The 23,888-nt window shown below is 46.8% G+C and overlaps 1 protein-coding gene across 1 annotated transcript; it reads left to right on the top strand.

Annotated features, from left to right (window-relative positions):
* The first annotated feature begins 2,528 nt into the window (after positions 1-2,528).
* LOC102938117 (SUN domain-containing protein 3) lies at positions 2,529-23,109 on the top strand. Its single transcript, XM_007065203.2, has 13 exons — positions 2,529-2,551; positions 3,339-3,445; positions 4,899-4,994; positions 6,013-6,097; positions 6,841-6,911; positions 7,945-8,006; positions 8,368-8,408; positions 8,873-9,032; positions 17,837-17,921; positions 18,514-18,629; positions 20,769-20,936; positions 21,975-22,064; positions 22,990-23,109. The coding sequence occupies exons 1-13, from the start codon at positions 2,529-2,531 to the stop codon at positions 23,107-23,109; spliced, it is 1,224 nt and encodes a 407-aa protein (XP_007065265.2).
* The last annotated feature ends 779 nt before the right edge of the window (positions 23,110-23,888 follow it).

The raw sequence follows: 23,888 nt of genomic DNA, 5'->3' as shown, positions 1-23,888 counted from the left end.
TTTAATTGGAGGACAGGGTGGGCTACCTGAACCACTGAGCCTGCTGAAAGGATTTTTCTGCCTCACATTTAGCTGCCTGTCTAATCACCTACTGTGCTTCATTGTCTCCTGTGACTTTGGACTTGACCTATTTCTTAGCTTTAGGTTTGTCCTTTTCTTTGATTCTTCCTGATTCTTCCTTGGCTCCCTTCCTTTTCCTGCTCTTTTGGCTTTATGCTTGGCCTTTCCACTTTTCACCTTTACCTTTAATATTGCCCTCTCTCTTCCCTTTAGCTCTTCCTTGTTTCTCTCTTTGAATGTCTTTGTTTGCCTTTTTTTATGGATGCTCTCCACATCCTCTGACAAAGGGCTCCCTGATGGAATGATTCGCTGTTAAGACTTTCTTGCACAGACAGATCATCTCTCCAACATCAGTGGATCTGTCAATGGCATTTATAACACTCTCAGTACAGCCTTTCTCATGTACTGAGTGAACTCTGGGCCTAGGGAAAGGAAGTTTATGTTTCTTCTTTATTTTTGCCTGCTCTTTAGGATGGGACTTTTCTGCCTTTCTCAGCCCTTCTCAGGGCACTCAGATGCAGCCTCTTCTCTTTCTCTCTCAGTTCAGTCCTGGATACTGAGCCTGTTCTGGCAGCTGCTCCAGTGCTTGGAGAGTGGAAAGCAAGCCCTCACCTCTCTATGGAGGACTGTCACTCACTCTCTCTTCCTTTATTCCTTTCCTTTGATTTCTTCTCTCTCTCTCTATAGGGGGAATCTAGTGTTTTCTGAAGCTCTGGACCGGATTCTTGGGTCTGGCTGATCTGAGCAGGAGCCAAGGGACCACAGATAGAGGTGCTTCACAGCCACCTTTGTGCTCCCTCATTCCTAGGAGCAGCCAGGGACAGATTTTGCCCTAGCGTAAGTTAAAGCAGCTTCAGGACTGTTCTGACTTACATGAGGTGCAGTGGCTCCCTAGAGTCAATTCTGCTGGCCGACGATCACTGCACTCCAGCCATGCTCCCTCTTATACTTTGTGAGCTTGCTAGCCTGGGAGATGGAGGACAGGATAATTTGGAGCCATCGTACATTGCTTTATACCAGCCAGGGGTTCCTCCTACAAGCTCCTGAGCTTGGGTAGCCCTTTCTCCCTTTTGTACCCTTGGGCTGGTACAAAGGGGATGGAACAAGGGTCTGGCTGGTGCAGGGAGCACAGAGAATCCCATGTTGTCATAACAGAGTGAAGTGATTTATTTAAGTATAATGTGGAAATGACATATAGTCAGCACTACTTCCAAGGATGGTGAGACCTACTGTATTAACCCTTTAGGTGCTTTCCAGTACAAAAGCACGGAGATACCAGGGTGACAGGCACCTTATAAATGTGCCAGAATAGGGGGAAATAGTGGTATTCTCCCAAGCACTCCTCAGTACCTGAGCTTCACACTTCTGGTGCCAAGTGCTACTCATGAGATGCTACTCTTAGTGGACTGTATAGATCTCTTCTTTTGGCATGCTTTGATTAGCAGTGAAATAGATAGGGGTTGACATTTAAATGGCCATCGTTATGTTTCATAAATGAATGGATCAGGTCACTCCTGTCTGTTACTCTTCCAGGCTGCCTGAAGAGTCAGGCAGCCATCATTGCAGCGGTTTACACTCAGCTTTCATTCTGAAAGTTGTTTTTGTGCCTAAGAGCTAGAGACTTACATTATCTTTGAAATTAAAGAGGATTTTTTAGAGCACATGATGCAGCCACCAGGGAAAAGTGTGTGGCTCACTGAGCTGTTGTGAGCCAGGTGCTTATCTCCCTGTCACTTGTTAGGGTGCTTCTTACTGGACCTCACGTAAGGTTCAGCCACTTCCCTTCCCTGGCCCCTCAGTTCCAGCCCTCCACAGGCCTACACAACTGCCAGTTGGTCAAACAATGCTTCTTAATCCTAACTCCCTATATGATGAAAGTCATTTTAGCTGATCCCTGCCTAAATCAAGGGCCTGTCTCTTTAAGGGCTGCCCAGCCCACTTGGCTGGTGTCCCCTTAAAAGTAGTTACACAGCTCTAAATATATCAGATGGCCTTGTCAGTAAAGTCTCTTGCCCACATAACATTTAACATGTGGGTCTGTTCAGCTGCAGCCCTTTTGTGAAATCAAGAGGGTTTCTCGCAGTCACACTGCTGCCCTAACTCTGAGCCAGCAGCCAGCAACTGTCAACTGCCAGCAACTGTCATCCTGGTTAGTCTCTTATGATGACACCAGTACAACTGCCATCCTATTTACTCATTGCAGGCCATTTACTGGGATGTCACTGACTGGCTGTTGGCCTCTATCAGGTGTGGTTTGTTGTTGTTTTTTTAAATCTCATATTGATTTTGTGGGTCTGAGATACCAGTCCGAGAGTGCTGTAGATTTACTTACTCATCCAGTTCTTGCTCCACTTTCACTGTAATGAATGGAAAAAAATAATCTGTAGAGAAGTCCAAGACTGTTGCCAATGGCCTCCCGAGAGAATGAAACTGATAGCGACACAAGTGATGATTCAAGGGGGTCGACAATGTCAGGGTTCCAGACACATAGGTATAGAGGTGTTTAGAGGGGTTTTCTGGTGTAGTGTGAGTTAAGTAACACCATGCATATGAATACAATTCAGTTGGGGAGGTCGCACCATAAACTAGAAACTAATACAATGATCACCAGCTTTTGGGACCCACAAACCCCACATTTTTTGGGACAATCCCAGTTTAGAGCCTGATTCTGCAGCCATTAATCAAAGGGACTGTGATGTTGCTGCTAAAGTTGGATGACTGTCTTCTGTCTAATGACTAAAAATTGGCTGGGCAACCAGACACAACTTCAGGTGATAAAATCTTTACAAATATATACTTTGCTTCTACGGTAACCCAACATTCTTAAGACAGATTGATATGGCTCACCGTAAAATTAGCACCCACTTTCTCTCCAGCCTTCTCTTACCAATAATCATTCGTAAGAGTTCTGTTTATACCTTTTTCTTTTCGGACCACGGGAGAACATGGCCCCAGTTTTCTGTACTGGTGATTATTTAGGGAAACTATAATAATATTTGTATTGTAGAAGCAGGTTTAAAGGAGTTTTCATCCAAGGGAGAGTTAAAATTGGATGTCTAGTTCTAAACTAGACAACTGGGGTGTGCTGTTCATTGAGACTCCCATCTGGGAGACCAGCAGTGTGATTCTGGGACATGTGAGAGTGGGTGGGTGTACCTTTTCTGAACCTTTTTTTTGTTGCAGATGTTTCCTCTGTGGCCTAAAAATCTGGCTGTTCCTCCTTGCCTCGTTAAATAATGGAAATGGTGGGTAATTTACCCCCTTTTTTCTCTCAATAGGCATTTACTGTTACAGACAATGCCTGGGAGTAACTCTGATAAATCAACTCTCACCGCTTCTAGCCAAGGGTCTTCAAAAACAACTGAGAAGCGCCGGGCAGATGAGAGTAAGTCCAACTAAAGAACAATTCTTTGTTTTTGTTTGTAAAGCACTCTGGGTTCCTTTGGGAATGAAACTGTAAAATACTATAATTGGTGCTAAAGGGAGATTTTTATTTTCCCTGCTTTCCATGGAAAAAGGTTAGCAAACCAGATATTTTTTAAAAACCTCTCAATACAGGCAGAAAGGCAAGAGTTCAGCGGGCGTACATTTCACAACACTGGCACTCCTGGCAGGCTTCATCCCTCCCTACAATATAGGTGGTCCTGATCCTGCAACCCTTGCTCATGCAAGTGGGAAGTCAGGATGTTCATGGCAAGAAAGTTTACAGGACTGGACTCCCTGTGTGCATTTTAGCTTTTGTTCAGGCTAATTGAATGAAAATGCACATAAAATATTGTCTAATCATAACCAGAAAACACTGCCCAATCACATAGGCCAACTGTAACAGATAGCTACACAGAATAAGCGCCCATGATATTTCTCTGAGCCAAACAGAATGCATGGGGTCTTGACTCAACTCCCACTGAAGCCCTGGCATAGAAATAAACTTTCTCTAATGCTTAAATTTACACTGGATTATGGATTCCTTTCATATCTCCTCTTATGGCTGCAGCAGCTGCTAGAGAAGCCTGCTATACTTTAATCTCCTCCTTTACAGCTTCTTCAATAGCCCAGGCTCTTCAGTGAAAGAGGCACCAGCACTAAGGGCCAGCAAATTCTCTCCAGATAGCAAGTGCTATTCTATAGGCTATGAGCAGTCTGTGCAGCCCAGTGTGAGAACAGCCAGTCCAGTCTCAAGGCATTTTGTTGGTCACATCTACACACCAATTACATCAGAAAGAGAACAGGAGGCAAGCATATGGAAGGGGAGACACAGAGAAAACAAAGGTTTCAGAGTAACAGCCGTGTTAGTCTGTATTCGCAAAAAGAAAAGGAGTACTTGTGGCACCTTAGAGACTAACCAATTTATTTGAGCATGAGCTTTCGTGAGCTACAGCTCACTTCATCGGATGCATACTGTGGAAGCTGCAGAAGACATTATATACACACAGAGACCATGAAACAATACCTCCTCCCACCCCACTCTCCTGCTGGTAATAGCTTATCTAAAGTGATCATCAAGTTGCTGGAAATGGCCCAACTTGATGATCACTTTAGATAAGCTATTACCAGCAGGAGAGTGGGGTGGGAGGAGGTATTGTTTCATGGTCTCTGTGTGTATATAATGTCTTCTGCAGCTTCCACAGTATGCATCCGATGAAGTGAGCTGTAGCTCACGAAAGCTCATGCTCAAATAAATTGGTTAGTCTCTAAGATGCCACAAGTACTCCTTTTCTTTTTAGAGAAAACAAATTATAGATCCCAGCAGGACTTAGACTTCACCTGAATGGATGGAGGTAAATAGAAAGGAAGCTGGGACAGGTTGCCTTCCTAATGACGTGATGTTTCTTTGACAGGTGAGGTATTTACCAGAATGTCTTACTTGGCAATTGAGACCAACACCAATGCTTCATCATCCAGCGGATCTCTGCCACCCCAAAAGAGTGTGTTAAGTATGTATGATGGAACTTTTTTTCTTATAATATATATTCCTGATGCTCAGTAGCAAGAATAAGGAAAGCTTTCACAAGCAAAAACTGCATCAAGGGCAGATAGTCTGACATGGAGAGTGGATTTCAAGCACTGCAAAGGATTGCATTGATGCAACTGACAGACGTGTAATTTCACTGGCAAGAAAAGTTGATGAGCATTTTTTATTTTGTTTGTTTTCTTACTGGTCCAAAGATGCAATGCCCTACACACAACTCCATGGCATCTCTGTAACACAGCAACCCTGCAAAACTCAATCCAATCAATTCCAGAATGTCAGGGAATGTTCTCGGCATCAGTGGGCAGAACCATATTGACTTTGGCGAGACTCAGAAAACTGGAAAAGCCTGATTTCCACTCTGGAGGCAGAGATGAGGCAACAACTTTAGGGTTAGGATTATGCCAGTCCCCTGCAGCCTAATCACTTTTTAAATTGTTGGCCTGTATTGCATGCCTATAGTTTCTTTTACATATTCTAAAATATGGTCTTCCTATAGGTCCATGAAAGAATATGCTGTACTGTAAATTAAATTCACTTAATTCAGTCAGCAATTTACATTTGGAAGGATAAATTTTCAGCCTCTTTTGGGCAGATACCTTGTCTTTACATTTGTCTGTAAAGGGCATGGCACACACTTGGGGCTACATAATAATAATTAATAGTAATAAAGGCTAAAGTCACTTTCCCTATTTCACATAAAAAGTTGTGCTTCCCTCACTGTCCCCAGAAAACACCTATGCGACCCTGAGACTGGAACCACTGATGTAAACAAATGTAATGATGTAGGAAAATCCTGATGTATGTGTGTGCTAATGTATATTTTGTGTGATGTCCCATCGGTGGGTTAATGAAGACGTGAATGTGGAAGCAATTTAAAGTAAGGGGCAGATCCAAAGCCTATTGAAATCAGTGGAAAAACTCCCATAGTTTTTGATGGCCATCAGATCAAGTCCTAACTGCTTTGTGGTTTGTTTTCACAGGAACAGTATTTAACATCCCGTGCCTTCTGATAATGGCCTTTGCCTCCCTCCCAAGAGCCTTCATAAAGGCTTGTATCTCCATAAAGTAAGCATGAAAGTAAAATTCTTCTGAAGGGTGTATTGGGGAGGAAATGGAGATTTGGGAGTCACAATAGGAAACTGGCCCAGAGAGACTGGGATACAAGTTAATGGGCCTGTGGGCCCAGTTAGAAACAAGGAGTCCATGATTCATATTGGCTACTGTTCAGATTGTCACTGGGACAGGTTCTGTGCAGTTCTGTGGCAGCTGCTCATGAAACCAAATAGTCCCTCTGCTAGCTCACTATCTAGACCTGCCATTGGCCAAAATCTCAGTCCCTGAAAACAGCCTGAGAAAACGAGATAATCAGAAGAGAGTGCTATGAGGCCTGGGGTACAGAGTCCATGGCTACTATTGAATCCTAAGGGCTGCAGTAGTCTCTGGCTATTGCTTCTTCCCTCACAGTCCATGGATATGGTTTGACCAGTGGTTTTGCTTGTCACAGATCCATCAGCCATATCTTGCTTCTTCTCTGCCTCATCCCTAACCTATCCCCAATTCTGCTGCATTTTGGATTAGGGCACGCAGAATCTTCTATGGAACACAGGAGGAAGGGACCTCTATGTAGGCTCTCTGCAACTAAGCCCTCACTTCAGAGCAGAACCACATCAGTTCCACTCCCAAATGGGTGCTATAAGCCTGCAGTGGGGGTTACAGGATTTGCTCCAGCCTGAATAAATGCAATATCAGAACAAGATTGTATGGATATGTGCAGATGCTGTGATAACTCTGTGCTTGGTCTGCTTCAGAGACCTAATCACCTTGCAGAACAGCAAGAGATTCTTCAAGGTCCTGTTATTGCTGGTTCCAATAATTTATGGTGAGTATTCATGGAATTCTGGGAACCTGTAACAATCTCATCTCAACTTCCAGTTTAGAAACAAAAATGCCTACTTACTGAATTAATCTAATTGCTTTGATTTAGGGATTCTTACGACTAGAGCTCACTCTACTATTGTATGTGAGTGTGTGTGTATGTGTGTATTTTTCTTCACTATCTACCTAGATAATTCCATGGCCAACAACACCTCCAAGCACCTCCCAGTATTTCCAAATAACAATTGCAATCACCCTTTCTTTTCCTTGCCATCCTGCTGGAGTAAACAGGTTGGTTAGTTGATAGGTTTGGGGGAGGAATGGGGGTGGATTTGATTGTGGAAAACAGAGTAGGTGGGAAGTATGCTGAGGTTTTTTTTCAGTGTGATGGAACTCCTTTCTTGTGAGGAAAGTGAAGTTGAAGGGCTGAGTTCCACATTTAGTCCTGAATGTGGTGAGAACTCTGGCCATTCATATCTCTTGTGGGAGCGAGTTCCCCAGTCTAGATCCAGCTCCTTTGGAAGTTCTGTCTTTCCTCCTTGGGCGCCTTCCATTATTGGTCAACATTACATTGCATTGTTCTGGAGGAACATTCTGGGAGGTCACACATGTGAAAGGGGAGACAATGTCAGATAGACATCCCAGGGATGGCTCTGAATGTCAGAACAGAGACCTAGACCTGAACTCTGTCCAGAAGAGGCAATTCAGAGAGAGGTGTATCGGGGAGATGTGCTCATTGTGACCAGTGTTGTCTTGCAGACTGGCTGCTGCATTCTGTACCACCTGGAGCTCTCAGAGGATGTGGCACCATTTCTAGATATATTGAGTTGCAATAATCATCTCATGGGTATGTGGATCACTGGGGCTTGGCATAAGTCTGATAGGCTGGAACACAGTCTTTTCAGAGCTGTATGCATCCCAACTTCAGCTCTCCATAGCTAACATCTTATCATGTGGGTTTGGAAGTAGATAACCTGGCCTTGGTGGTGATTACAAATGTTGGTGAAATAATTCTCTGTTGTGTGTGTGATTTGCAGCAGGTATTTACTGTGTTGGCTCACTATCGTCCAGGAGATTAGCAGAGGGGCTAGCATCACAGGTAAGTGTGTCTTGGGATAGGAAAGGAAACTCTTCTGAGCCAAAATGAGAAGCAGCTTCAGTAATTGCCTTCCCAGACAAAGTTGCGACCCACAGCATCTGTGGCAGGCTCCTGCAGTCTTTGCACTTTAATCAAACAGGCAGAATGGCCGTTAACGTTAATAAGACTTTTGCCAGTATAAGGGAAAAGTCGGGGCTGCAGGATGTGACTCCCTATATGCACTGGGATTACTGGTGTCAATTCATTGGGCGTATTGTTTCTGACTCCAAAGAGGGGAAGGAACATCTGCCCTGCCTACATTGAGAAGTCTTCACTGGGGCTGTGCTAGTGGTTAGTATATTTGTTTGCCTTTCTTTTACAGGAAATGACAGAGCTACATGAAACAGAGCTGAAGTCACTGTGGTAAGAGGGATTTCTTGACTATGAATGTATTCCCTACTTCAGTGGAGGTGTCACTAACTCTCTGGCTAAATGTGCATGATTATGTCTCCTTAGTAGCTGGTTCACTTTGAGGATTAGAGCTGGCTTAGCTAATAGAGTGACTCCTTTTACTGAAGCAGTACAGGGGCTCTTGCTTTTGCAGCTGAAGGTCCTGGGTTCTATCCCTAGTGAATACAGTGATGTCCTCAAGAATGCAGTCTCAGGTTAACCACAGCACTCCCAGTGCACGAAGGCAGCAGAGGTCCTGTCTACATTACAGCAGCATTACATCTGGTATCAATGAAAACTCATTCTCCTCAAAATGGAGGGAATGGGGCAAGTTTGTCCATACGGCCAGCGAAAAGAGAGGCATGGGTGTATTTGCAGTCTCCTGTTCTCCCTGAATGCAGAATAATGTCTAATATCTGTTGTTCCATGTTTTCAAGGCAGTCACACACTTTATTGGAAGAAAAAATCCATGAAATCGAACACATTAAAGAGCAGATGCAGCATCTGCATGCAGAGATCAATGGTGTGATGGAGGGCATCCTGCATTCCGTTCAAGAAACCCTGGAGGAGAGCGACATCCCAGGAGAGAACAAAGATGTAAGAGGCTGGAATTGTATAATTAGACCTTTCTTAGCTCTCCCCATTCCCTCACACTACTTCCTGTCACACCCTTCCGAGCCAATTAGGGCCTGTTTGTCCTTGCTATGGACCTGAACATTAGGGATGGGATTTTCAAAACACTCAGCGCTGGCCTGACACTGCTTCCACTGAAGTCAGTGGGAGATTTACCACTGACTTTGCTGGGAACAGTTGCGCCAGTGCGGACTACTTTTGAAAATCTCCCTCATGGAGCTTTCTCACTACTGTGCCCTGACAGTATTGGCTAGAACTTTGGTAATTATGGCATTTCTCACCAAATATCTCATAAGTGTAATGTTTAACATTACCATTTGAGTGGCACTATACCAGTAAAATTGTTTAGGTTCCTACTTGTTCCTGGAAATGTATAATCTGGAATCCCAAAGTCCTTCAACAGTTGATCCCAAACTGCAGCTAGAGGTATCTCTTACACTACAGGATAGCAAACTTAATTTCAGAGGCAGTGAGTGTAGTTATTAAGGCATTGAACTGAGAGTCAGCAAAGCTGGGTTTTATCCCTGTGTAGCTGAGCGTGGCAGGGCCCCCTTTGGCTCCTGCCTCTGCTAGATTCACAAAGTCACCCTGGGGTCAGTAACTACTCGTGCAGTTTATTCACAGACTTGTTCCCACCACTGTTTCACCATATACAGTTGGCCCTTCATCGTCTGCAGGCAGGAGGGAAGAGCTACCTCCCTGTCTTTTCCCTTTCTTTCTGCTCCCCCGTGGCTCCCTGCCACTGAGACTGTTATACAGCCCCAGGCTAATTAGGTGGCAGTTGTCTCTGCTTCCCCAATTTGCTCCAGGTTACCTCCAGCCAGCTCTAATTTATTCCCCTAAGTAGGAGCTGGCATGACAGAGGGCTGAATCAGCAACCCTTTGCCCAGCACCCTGTCACACACCTCCTCTCCTTTCTCCAACCGCCAGGTTTGCCTTTCTGCGTCCTCTCGTCCCTCTAATGGGGTGGGAGAGACTCTACGGAGGAGTCCCTCTTTTGGGTCAGTCCCAGGGTTTGCCGTGTGGGGTTCCTCCATCCCCTACCCACAGAAACTACATTGTGTGGCAGGTCGACGGCCCCACAGCTCCCCCACAACCCACAGGTCCTTGCACCATTCATAGCTCCCTAGGTGTTCCCATGGTTTTCCGCCCCCTTCCCTTCAGTCAGGAGTTTGGGGTTGGTCATGGCCCTCTTCCGGACACTCAGGACTTCCTGTCCCCCAAGCTCGTCCAGCAGGGCCTGGGTCTCTTCCTTTGGGGGTCCGCCATTAAGCCCCTCCGATGGGCTTTGCTCTCCGGTCAAGAACCCTGGGTGGACGTCTCACTCATAGCTTCCCTCTCCCTTCTTGGGCTCTGTTGTCTAGAGGTTTTCTGCTTGGATCTCCCCTTTTTCCTGTCGTGGGCTTTCTCCTTCTGCCCACCTTTCCTCCTGGGAAGAGGTCCCAGTCCATACCCACCACCACCGTGTAAGACAGGCCCTTTACTATCCCAACCCACTGCCACTTAAACCTGCCCCGAACCTCGAGGGACACCTGGGCCATAGGGTATTGCCTCCTATCCCCATGGACTCATTCTAAGGCCTGGTCTACACTATGAGTTTAGGTCAAGTTTAGCAGCATTATCTCGATTTAACCCTGCACCCGTCCACACGACGAAGCCCTTTTTTTCGACTTAAAGGGCTCTTAAAATCAATTTCTTTACTCCATCCCCGATGAGGGGATTAGCGCTGAAATCGGCCTTGCTGGGTCGAATTTGGGGTACTGTGGACGCAATTTGACGGTATTGGCCTCCGGGAGCTATCCCAGAGTGCTCAGTTGTGACCGCTCTGACAGCGCTCTCAACTCAGATGCACTGGCCAGGTATACAGGAAAAGGCCCGTGAACTTTTGAATCTCATTTCCTGTTTGGCCAATGTGGCGAGCTCACCTGCACAGGTCACCACACAGAGCCCATCAGCACAGGAGACCATGCAGTCCCAGAATCGCCGAAGAGCTCCAGCATGGACCGAACGGGAGGTTCGGGATCTGATCGCTGTATGGAGAGACGAATCCGTGCTGGCAGAACTCCGGTCGAAAAGACGAAATGCCAAAATATTTGAAAAAATCTCCAATGGCATGAAGGACAGAGGCTATAACAGGCACCTGCAGCAGTGCTGCATGAAAATTAAGGAGCTCAGGCAAGCCGACCAAAAAACCGGAGAGGCAAACAGCCGCTGTGGTTCAGAGCCCCCAGACATTCCGCTTCTATGATGAGCTGCAGCCACCACTACCCCAACCCTGTGCTTTGACTCTGTCCAAGGAGTGGGAGGCAACACGGAAGCGGGTTTTGGGGGCGAGGAAGATGATGATGAGGAGGAGGTTGTAGACAGCTCACAGCAAGGAAGCGGAGAAACCGGTTTCCCCAACAGCCAGGATCTGCTTATCACCCCGGACCTGGAGCCAGTACCCCCCGAACCCACCCAAGGTGGGCTCCCGGACCCTGAAGGCAGAGAAGGGACCTCTGGTGAGTGTACCTTTGTAAATGTTATACACGGTTTAAAAGCAAGTGTGTTTAATGATTAATTTGCCCTGGCATTCACGGCCAGTACAGCTACTGGAAAAGTCTGTTAACGTGTCTGGGGTGGAGCAGAAATCCTCCAAGGACATCTCCATAAAACTCTCCTGGATGTACTCCCAAAGCCTTTGCAAAAGGTTTCTAGGGAGGGCAGCCTTATTCTGTCCTCCATGGTAGGACACTTTACCACGCCAGGCCAGTAGCACATAGTAAGGAATCATCGCAGAACAAAGCATTGCAGCGTATGGTCCCGGTGTTTGCTGGCATTCAAACAACATCCGTTCTTTATCTCTCTGTGTTACCCTCAGAAGAGTGATATCATTCATGGTCACCTGGTTGAAATAGTTGGTTTTAGTAAGCAGATATTCAGAGGTGCCTATTCCTGCTGGGCTGTTTGCCTGTGGCTGAACAGAAATCTTCCCCGCTGTTAGCCACATTGTGGGGGGAGGGGTGAAGCCATCATCCCAGAGAATGGAGGGGTGGAAATGGGGGGGGTTAGTTGGGTTTCTGCTGCACGTGAACTCGGAAACCGCAGCCCCGCCTTTTAAACTGCCAACCCATTTTTAATGGCCAACCCAACGGCTACTTTGTATGGGAAATGAGGGCGCTGCTGTTTAAAACCATTCCCACACGTTATGAAGGTTAAAGAAGCCAAAAGACTGTAGCTTACCATGGCTGCCTGCAAGCCGAATTCTGTCGCCCGGCCCTGCATGAGTGATTTCTCACACCAAACCGGCATACCCTCAAAAAGAGGCAAAATGCGACCTTGTAATGAAAGCACATGTGCTATGTAATGTTAACAGCAAGGTTTACTGTGAAAGAGTGTACCCATTGTTCTATAAAACTTGTCTTTTTAACTACCACTCTCCCTTTTTTTTTCCTCCACCAGCTGCATGTGTTTCTCCTTCCCAGAGGCTAGTGAAGATTAGAAGGCGAAAAAAACGCACTCGTGCTGAAATGTTCTCTGACCTCATGCTGTCCTCCCACACTGACAGAGCACAGCAAAATATGTGGAGGCAGACAGTCTCAGAGTGCAGGAAAACACAATATGACTGCAAGGAGAGGTGGCGGGCCAAAGACGATAGGTGGCGTCAGCTTGCTGAAAGAAGGCAGGAGTCAATGCTCAGGCTACTGGAGGATCAAGCGCATATGCTCCAGCATATGGTTGAGCTGCAGGAAAGGCAGCAGGAGCACAGACTGCCGCTATAGCCCCTGTGTAACCAACCGCCCTCCTCTCCAAGTTCCATAGCCTCCTCACCCAGATGCCCAAGAATGCGATGGGGGGCCCTCCGGCCACCCAGCCACTCCACCCCAGAGGATTGTCCAAGCAACAGAAGGCTGGCATTCAATAAGTTTTAAAGTTTTAAAGTGCTGTGTGGCCTTGTCCTTCCCTCCTCCACCACCCCTCCCGGGCTACCTTGGCAGTTATCCCCCTATTTGTATGATGAATAAATAAAGAATGTATGAATGTGAAGCAACAATGACTTCATTGCCTCTGCAAGCTGTGATCAAAGTGGGGAGGGGAGGGTGCTTAGCTTACAGGAAAGTAGAGTGAACCCGGGGCGGGTTTCCATCAAGGAGGCGCAAACAGAACTTTCACACTGTAGCCTGGTCAGCCATGAAACTAGTTTTCAAAGCTTCTCTGATGCGCACCGCGCCCTCCTGTGCTCTTCTAACCGCCCTGGTGTCTGGCTGCGCGTAATCAGCGGCCAGGCAATTTGCCTCAACCTCCCACCCCGCCATAAATGTCTCCCCCTTACTCGCACAGATATTGCGGAGCGCACAACAAGCAGTAATAACAATGGGAATATTGGTTTTGCTGAGGTCTAACTGAGTCAGTAAACTGCACCAGCATGCTTTTAGATGCCCAAATGCACCTTCTACCACCATTCTGCACTTGCCTAGCTTATAGTTGAACAGCTCCTGACTACTGTCCAGGGTGCCTGTGGATGGCTTCATAAGTCATGGCATTAAGGAGTAGGCTGGGTCCCCAAGGATAACTATAGGCATTTCAACATCCCCAACTGCTATTTTCTGGTCTGGAAAGTAAGTCCCTTGCTGCAGCTGTTGAAACAGACTCAGTGTTCCTGAAGATGCGAGTGTCATGTACCTTTCCCGGCCATCCCACACTGATGTTGGTGAAACATCCCTTGTGATCCACCAGTGCTTGCAGCACCATTGAAAAGTACCCCTTTCGGTTTATGTACTCGCTGCCTTGGTACTCCAGTCCCAAGATAGGGATATGGGTTATGTCTATCGCCCCACCACAGTTAGGGAATCCCATTGCAGCAAAGCCATCCACTATGACCTGCACATTTCCCAGAGTCACTACCCTTGATAGCAGCAGCTCAACGATTGCATTGGCTACGTGGATCACAGCAGCCCCCACAGTAGATTTGCCCACTCCAAATTGATTCCTGACTGACCTGTACCTGTCTGGCGTTGCAAGCTTCCACAGGGCTATCGCCACTCGCTTGTGAACTGTGAGGGCTGCTCTCACCTTGGTATTCTTGCGCTTCAGGGCAGGGGAAAGCAAGTCACAAAGTTTCACGAAAGTGCCCTTACGCATGCGAAAGTTTCGCAGCCACTGGGAATCGTCCCAGACCTGCAACACTATGCGGTCCCACCACTCTGTGCTTGTTTCCCAGGCCCAGAATCAGCGTTCCATGCCATGAACCTGCCCAACTGACACCAGGATGTGCACATTGCAGGGGCCTGTACTTTGTGAGAAGTCTATGTCCATGCCCTCATCACTCTCGTCACCATGCTGCAGTTGCCTCCTCCTCACCTGGTTTCGCTTTTGTTGCAGGTTATGGTGCTGCATATCCTGCTGGATAATGTGCGTGGTGTTTATAGTGCTCATTATTGCCGCAGTGATCTGAGCGGGCTCCACGTTCCCAGTGCTATGGCGTCTGCGTTGAAAAAAGGTGTAAAACAATTGTCTGCCATTGCTCTGATGGAGGGAGAGGCAACTGATAACATGGCTTACAAGGTTGGCTTACAGGGAATTAAAATCAACAGAGCAGGTGGCTTTGCATCAAGGAGAAACAGAATGGCCCCCTCAAAGATAGAACTCAAAACCCTGGGTTTAGCAGGCCGTTGATTTCACGGAGGGAGAGAGGAAGGGGGGAGAAAATGAATACAAAACAAATCTGGCCTATTTCTTGTTTTGATCCACTTCATCTATCTTTATACATCTTGCTGGCAGCAGACGGTGCAGTATGACTGCTAGCCATCGTCATCTCCTGGGTGCTCAGCAGAAGACGGCGCAGTATGACTGCTAGCCATCGTCATCTCCTGGGTGCTCAGCAGAAGAGGCGCAGTATGACTGCTGGCCATCGTCGTCTCCTGGCTGCTCATTAGAAGATGGTGCAGTACAACTGCCGGCAGGACTGAATCACCATGAGACGAAACTTAAAAGGGAAATGACCTGGCTGAGTCACTCTCATGTTTGCCCAGGAGCCCCTGACTGACCTCACCGAGGTCGGCTAAAAGAGCACCCTGGAGTACGGCGACAATGGCTACCAGTCATACTGCACTGTCTGCTACCAAAAGGTAATGAGCTGCTGCTGTGTAGCAATGCAGTACTGCGTCTGCCAGCACCCAGGAGACATACGGTGACGGTGAGCTGAGCGGGCTCCATGCTTGCCATGGTATGGCGTCTGCACAGGTAACCCAGGAAAAAAGGCACGAAACGATTGTCTGCCGCTGCTTTCACCATGGGAGGGAGGGAGAGAGGGGCGACTGACAACATGTACCCAAAACCACCCGCGACAATGTTTTTGCCCCATCAGGCATTGGGATTTCTACCCAGAATTCAAATGGGCGGCAGAGACTGCAGGAACTCTGGGATAGCTACCCACAGTGCAACGCTCCGGAAGTCGACGGTTGCCTTGGTACTATGGACGCACTCCGCCAACTAAATGCACTGAGAGCATTTGTGTGGGGACACACACAATCGACTGTATAAAAACGCTTTCTACAAAACCGACTTCTATAAATTCGACCTAATTTCGTAGCAGACATAGCCTAAGTCAATCTTCGCACTGGGAATTCACCAGTGCAGTCCCACCAGCTTCCTTTGTATCAGCGAGCAGGCTGAGGCTGTATTCACCAGACCTCCTTTTGGGGTTTCCTCCCCACCATTACTGGAATGGTGGATGGCTCCCGCCTCTTCCCCTGCCCTCCAGCATTTGCCCAGCCACAAAACTCTGCCACCCACAATCCATGTGCAGGGAATCCCCCTTCTTGTGTCTTGGTCGTCAGCACTGCCAGCAGACAACCGGCCTGGACCCTGTGGAAGCCCTTTGGGTGTCCTCCCGTTTGTTCTCTGGGCCCTTCCCAGGTGAGGGTGTTATCTGGGCCTTCTCCCAGTCTCCACTTCCTTGCACGGCCATCTCTCCTTCCTGGGGAAGTCTGCCTCCGTGTACTCCTCCGTAACCTTTATGGCCGCCTCTATCATATTCAGTTGGTGCCTCCTCACCCACACCTTTATGTTCTCAGGGAGGCCCTGTAAAAACTGCTCTAGGACGAGCATGTCTATGATCTCCCCCACTGTCTGGGCGTCTGGCCTCTCAGGCAGTGGGTGGCCCAGTCCATTAACTTTTGGGAGAATGCCCACGGCCGCAAACCCCCGCCACATCCACCTCGCTGACCAGAACTTCTGGCCATACTTCTCCGCGGACAGCCCCACCCAATCGAGGACGGCTGCCTTTACTGCTTCATAATTTCTGGCCTGCTTTTCACTTAGGGCCATGCAGGCTGCTTGGGCTTCACTGGCTAGGTAGGGAGCTAGCCGCAGGGCCAAGGTTGCCCTATCCCATCCAGCTCCCACAGCTACCCACTCAAATGTGCCTAGGAAGGCATTGGGGTCATCTGTCAGGCCCATTTTACACAGTCGTAAGCCCAGCGCCTGAACGCCATCCCTTCCCATGGGGCTCACCACTTTCTGCAGGAGCGGCTATTGGAGGCCAGCCTGCTCCCAAATGAAGTTCTGCAGGCTTTTCTGCTGTTCTGCCTACCAGGTGAACAAGGCCTGTCTCTCTAGGTGGTGGGCTTGCTGAAAACTCTGCATTGCCTTCTGCACCACCTTCTGCTGCTTGACCACCCCTTGCAGGTTCTCCTCCATCTCCAGACTGCCAAACACTTGCTCTAGCATGGGACCCCAGACAAGCCCCCATGTGTAGCAGGGCTCCCCTGAGCTCCACCTCTGCTAGATTCACAAAATCACACTGAGACCCTGGGCTTAGTAACCACTCGTGCAATTTATTCACAGACTTGTTCCCACCACCATTTCACCATATACAACTGGCCCTTCACTGTCTTCAGGCAGGAGGAGCTATTCCCCTGCCCCTGGCTGCTTCCCTCTGAGGCTTTTATATAGCCCCAGGCTAATTAGGTGACAGCTGTCTCTGCTTCCTCAATTAGGTCCAGGTTACCTCCAGACAGTGTTAATTTATTCCCCTAAATGGGAGCTAGTGTGACAGAAGGCTGAATCAGCAACCCTTTGCCCACCACCTTCTCACACCTTGACTCCGCCATTGTCTTGCTTTGTGACCATGGGCATGTCTCTTAAGCTTTTTATGCATTTATTGTTCCATTTGTACAACTGAGATAATACTTCCCTGTCTTTATGAAGTGCTTTGAACTCCTTGGATGGAAACACTGTATAAGCACATCTTATAATACTAAGGGCTAGTTTTTGTTTTTTAACTTAACCCTCTCTTCCCATCATGGAGACTTGATCATTTCAATTCCTTAGCCTTGACAGCTATTCTCAAAGTCACCTTTAACTGAGCCACCAACTTTAGCGGAGGAGAATATAAGACTCCCCATCAGTGCCTCTTCTTATCTAGCTATCTGGATCATTACTGAGTGGTGAGATACTTTTTCTCACATTCTGGGGACTGGATGGTACTCATGCTGCTCTCATATTCAGCTGGCCTCCAGAACAATAGAATGATGTGGAAACCAAACCCAGGTCTCTGACACAGCAGTGGAGAGCTTTACTGTATGGCCTCCACCTCAGTAGCTGAATGAGTTTATATCCTTCCAACAGTTACTGGGAAAACTTATTTGAGATGGAAGTTACCGTTGTGTGTTTTATTGTGATTTTTCTCATTGACACTGAGTATTTCACCTTAAGTGCCTGTGAGTGTTTACGTTGTTTGCAAATATCTTTCCCTTCATTACCTTATGTCTTCTCTTTTTTTTCAGCAAGTACTAGAGATGATAAATGTAGCATTTAAGAAGGTTTATGAGGACCATATCCAGATGCCTGACTGGGCTCAGAAATCCATAGGTAAGGATACTAATAGCATTCTGCTCTTATATAGCACCTTTACAATGATAAGTATAGTTATTCCTCCTTAACAAACTGGGGAAACTGAGGCACAGAGGTGCTAACTTGACTTGCCTATGTTCATACAGGAAGTCAGTGGCAGAGTCAGGGATACAACCCAAGTCAGCAGAATCCCTGTCCTCTCCCCTCACCACTAGACCATGATGTCTCTGGTAATGTTGTTATGAACTTTTAAAAAGTATCTGAGACATTCTTCTCTTCTGCACTGACTTCACCAAAGGTGAATGGGAGATCTTGATTTTCCTTACAATAGTGTGACGTAAACCCATTCTAGATATTGCTTTATCATTTATACCATGCTAAACTCCATATCAGATCATTATGGGATGTTCTCTACATCATATTGTGACATAAATCCAGCCATAAGATATTCTAGCCACTGTTTTTCTTTGACACCTACGATCTCAGATACCACCGTGAGGAACACAGGATGGATAGACTGATGGTCTATATGTAACAATAGAAATGCCTTGTAATCCACTGCTTGTCATAGGGTCTGGCCTTTGTTAATCTATTCATATTTTAATTGTAGGTGCCACCATTGATACAGGCAGAACATCTAAGAGTTATGAACTTGGGAGAACAGAGGGGTGTTGTTTTAGTTCATGGTTCTTTTCTTCTGCAAATCCTCCAGATACTATTTTACAGGTAGAGCACATCTGTCCACTTTGTGTGTTCTCTTATACTACTTTCAAATGTCCTCATTCCAAAACCTTCTCAAGAACCAGTTCTTCAGTGATAGACCTACAATTAGTTAGCCAACTAATTAAGGAAAGGTTGAGAGGCAGTCAGGTATAGATAACTTGCATTTAAACCCACACCCACAAAGGGAATTAAGTGTTGCAACACTCAGTACCATGGCACCTAACTTTTAAGTGCCTGAAAAATCACAGGAACAACACTGTGAACCACAAAGCCTGAGTTAGGCACCTAGGTCTCCTATACAATGAAGAGATAGGCAACTTACAACGGGATCCACAAAAGTCATCATGCTAGGCAAGGAGTCTCCGAAGCTAGTCAATGGGAGATGCTGATGAGAGGAGGGTGTCTTAAGCCCCTCCCCTCTCTTGGAGATAGGTGCCTGATTCTAATTAGTGATTCAAAAGGGGAACTCCTCTCCTGGAGTTAGAGGGCTTAGGTGCCCAAGGCATTTCTCGTGAGAATGAGTTCGGTGCCTACCTTGCTCCACATAAAAGGGCCAGAGGAGGAGGTTCCCACCTTATAACTTCTAATCCAGTGGTTAGAACACTAACCTGGGATGTTGGAGACCCAGGTTAAATTCTCCCCTCTGCGGGTGGGGGAGAAGAAATTTGAACAGGGGTCTTCTCCCGAGAGTGCTCTAACCACTGAGCTGTGGGATATTCTGATTGGGGCTCCCTCAATCTCTCCTGTTGAAGCTGTTCTGCTGTGGATAAATGAGTCCTTGAAGTGGGGGACTGGACCCAGGTCTCCCACCTCCCAGCTGGTGCCCTAACCACTGCACTGTACTCTCTCTCTCTCTCTCTTTCTTGCTCAGGCTTTGATGTGAGATAGGTGTCTGGTGGCCTAGAGGGAGGCAGCAGTGCAACATATTTAGAGGCAGAAACATAGTTGCCAATGGAACTTTAACCCAGAAGGCTTTGGCACCAAGTCAGGTTAGGCACCTACAAGGTTCGGCAGAAATTTTTTGGATCGCAGTGAAGCCTAAAACTGGAACATAAGCACTTAAACCCAAGACATAGGTGCCTAAGTCTGGGGTTTAGGCACCTAAGTACCTTTGTGGATGAGGGCCCGTGAGCCTGATCTGAAGTGCATAAATATGTAGTTAATGCATATAAAAATCTATACATTTTAATTGTCTTTCTCTCCTCCACCCTTCATATGTTGCTTGCCTCCTTAACAACTGATCCAGTGTCCTCTGAAGTCACTGGAAAGATTCCCATTAATGTCAGTGGGTACTGGATTGGGACCTTAAACTGTAAGATCTTTAGGGCAAGGGCCATGTCTCCCTCAAAGTTTCTTAGTGTCTTATTACCACGAGCCCCTGGGTGTCCTTGGGGTCTCTAGGCACTAATGCAATAGAAATAATCAATAATACGTAATAGTAGCGATTCCCTTTCTTCCTCCAAGAAGGGTGAAGAAATCAAGTAATTTCCTTTAAGCCCAACATTATTGCATGAGGTTTTTTTATGATGGTGAATCAGGCCCACTGGGAGCAACCTCCAATGTGTACCACTCTGAATATGTTATAGCCTTCTTCACCAGGTTCCTGGGTACACTCGGGCTAGTTACAGCACTTTAGTTCATAGAACCATTTGCTCCCAGTAGTGGAAGAATTATTGTATCACAACAAAAATCCCTTTTATGTGGATGTTATTTCTTTGCCCCAACTTCCTGCTGGCATTTGTACTTAACACCACTGAAAACCGTGTTCTCTTCTGTTGTCTGTGATCTTTAATCTTTAGACTCATGCTTTGAATGACCGCAAACACCTCTGGCCTGATTTAACTTTATTGACTTTGATGGCGCTATGGCCTAAGTTCAAGTGTTATTGGAAAGGCAATTTTCCCTATAATAAATAATAAGAAAGTCTCTTGTTTGATCTATGAGCTCAATATTAAAGCTCTCTGTTCAGGTGATAGACAGGCAAGGAAATCTACATTTTTGTAGATTTGATAGAACTGTATTAATTTACCAGCATAAAGTCAAATAACAGAAGGCACCAATTTTTGTGCTTGTCACTGAATACACATGTATGTGGGATGTGTTACTCCATTATTGTTAATTGGAGTTGATTTCTGCTTCCAGCCAGATGTTCACCCTGGAAACTGCTGGGCTTTTCAAGGATCTCAGGGTCAGGTAGTAATTAAGTTGCCTGAAAAAGTTTACCCAACCGCTGTTACACTTCAGCACATCTCTAAGGCAATCTCTCCCTCTGGAGATGTAACTAGCGCCCCAAAGGATTTTGCTGTATGTGTAAGTATCTGCCTTTAACTTTTTAAACTGGAATTTTATGGTGGGAAAATACAAGAAAAGAGACTTGCTTTGTATGTTCTGTTTACAGGATATCAGGTCTGTTCTCTTCACAACTGTGCACAAGTTTAAGGAATTTTTTCAGATGAGGTGGTAATTTTATCACTACTAACAATGCTCATTTCTATAGTACTTTTTGTCTGAGTATCTCAAAGTGGCTTTACAAATAATAACCAATTAAGACTCACAACAACCTTGTGCTATTGGAAAAGGATTCAGAAGGATAACAACATCCACCTCTTAAGTGGAAGCAGCAGCTGTTTGACATCATCACACAGCAACCCTATCCAATAGGTTTAGGGCAGCTCACTTGAAACTGCAGCAGAGATTCATCTACAGTGAAAAAAAAAAGACCACAGTGAATCTCAGGGCCTGGGGTCAACTGACTTGCGCTCATGGGGCTCATGCTACGAGCATGGGTGGCGGGTATAATAAGCCAGGGGAGGCCAAGCCTCCCCAAACAGGTTGTGGTGCACCTCCCTCTGGAGTCACACCGCTGGTCTGCTGCCTTTGGAGCACCACTGCAGGAATGGTGCCCAGGCTGTGGCCCCACCCATGCTCTGCCCCAAGACCCCACTCCTGCATCCCACTTTTCCCCGTGGCCCTGCCCACGCTGCTCCTCTTCCCGCCCTCACTCCTATTCTCCCCCGAAGCCGACGGGGACTCAGGTGGGCGGGCCTGGGACTCTGGCTGGCTGGGGCTCAGGATGGCTGGAACCAGATGGCAGGCTGTAGCGAGCCGGTGGGCCAGAGCTCAGGGTGGCCAGTGGGCTGGGGACTTGGCGAGGGCGGCGGGCTGGTGGCTCGTGGTCGGCAGGCTGGTAGCTCGAAGCCGGTGGCCCAGGACTCAGGGCGGCTCGGGCGGGTGGTCTGGGGCTCGGGGCAGCTCGGCCAGGGCTCATCCGGCCATGGTGGGGTCTCGGAATGTTTACATTCCAATACATCATCATTCCTTCCAGCTGTCTTCCTACTCTGATTTTAGGGACTGGATGAGGAAACAGGGAAAGAAACTCTGCTGGGAACTTTTATGTATGACTCAGGAAAAGAGACCATTCAAACTTTCCAACTGAAGGTACTTTAACGGGTGGTGAGATTGGGGCAGATGACACTGTATGCATACAGGTTTGCCTACCAGGTCTTGGAAAGGAGAGGATGTAGAAATCTCTCTCTGAGAGGAGATTACAAAGTGGTTAAACTGGTGTTTTGGGAGAACAGAACTGTATTGTGGGAGGATGTGGGAAGGGAGAGATGATACCCTCAGTTCCTGTGTGAACTTGGTTTCAAGGGAGGCTCCTGGCTGAATTCTCTCCTTTTGGCAAAGTCCCGCTCCTGCAACAGTCATTCTAAGTTGCAGAAGACAGTGGCTTTGCAGGGAGCAAAATATTTGTAGGGCCAAACTCAGCAAGCAGGTGCATCTTCACCAACTTCAGAGGCAACATATCAGTGTACATCAGAGTTGAACTTAGACTCTGTTCTTCCTTACTTCCACTTTTCTCCCTTAATCAGCCATCTTTGTCTCCCCCAACCTTTTGTACCAGAAGCAATGGAGGGAAAGTGCTTAAGAAGCTAGGAAGCTGGGTTTTTGAAACACTTAGGTTTCATTAGTACCAGCTTGAACAAAGCAATGGAGTAAAGGGGGTCAGGGAAGAAAGAAAGAACACAAAGCTGGAGAGGCAATGATTTACCTCACGGTAGTTGAAATTTCCTGTTTTTCCAGGCCTGCACCACAGCTGATTTCAGCAGAGAATTTCAGCTTTCCATAGTTGGTGCTAAACACTTTCAAGCTCTGGAGTTTGATTTGACATAAATTGAGACAAGCTTAGCCCTGGTATAAGTTGGCACAGTTCCCATTAATTTCAATGGGAATTTTGTCCTCCTACCTCGGGGCTGAATTTGGTCCAGTAGTAGGGTTAATATAGAGACGGGACTGGGACTAAAGAAAACTGTTTAAAGTAACACAGGTTTTGATTTCTCTTAACTTCTTTTTTTAATTTCAGAGTGAACTTTCCAAATTTTTTGTTTACATAAAATTCAATGTGCTGAGTAACTGGGGCAACCCAGAGTACACTTGTGTTTATCGAGTCAGGGTACATGGGAAGATGACAGACAAGAGCTGAGGCCTGTAGTAAGAAGACATGCAGTGAGAACCCCATCAGAAAAGTAAATGCACCTAAAAATGACAGATTTTGTCAACTAGTGACTCTCCTCTGTTCTGTTAAAGAAATAAACAAAATTTAACTTGGATATGTGCAGAGTCATGAATATTGGCAAAAGGAGTCTCAATTACTTTTATGCACTGAAATGCTCTACGTCTTGCAGGATCCTCTAGAAAAACCCTAGAGCAGAGATGCTGGAACAATTTGTATAGTGGGGGTGCTGACAGCCATTGAACCAAACTGTAAACCCTGTGTATGATGGAAACCACTTCAAGCCGGGGCATGCGGCAGCAGCCCTATTTCCAGCACCTATGCACTAGAGCATTACTGACCACTCCAGAAAGGTAAATTACCAGAGTGCAGAGGCAGGAAAAACCCCCTCCAAGTCAATAACAGCCTTGCTAAGCTCATCTCAGTCGAAAGTCGCCCTCTGCATAACTTATTGGTGCATCTCTGAGCAAGTGATAAAAGGTGGCTGAGTCTGTGGATCTTCACTCTTTTCATTCTTGGAAATGTTTTTCCTACTAGACTCCCAGTTTCTCCCTTCCTTTGTGACTTAAGATTCTCAAAGCAACTATGTATAACTGTCCCCTTCTTACTCAGCAGATCTGCTCCCCATCAATAGAGATGCAGGGTGCACAAGGGAGTATCATAGTTGATGGGGGCTGTGGCAGGATAGGTAGAAGCTTGCTTTTGCCACAACACTGTGGTTCTGAACTGTTCCCTCCCGCTCCCCACCC

Source organism: Chelonia mydas, chromosome 5 (genome assembly GCF_015237465.2).
Source record: "Chelonia mydas isolate rCheMyd1 chromosome 5, rCheMyd1.pri.v2, whole genome shotgun sequence".
Taxonomy (NCBI): domain Eukaryota; kingdom Metazoa; phylum Chordata; order Testudines; family Cheloniidae; genus Chelonia; species Chelonia mydas.
The sequence above is the reverse complement of the archived record's forward strand: the minus strand, read 5'-3'. Positions and strand labels throughout refer to the sequence as shown.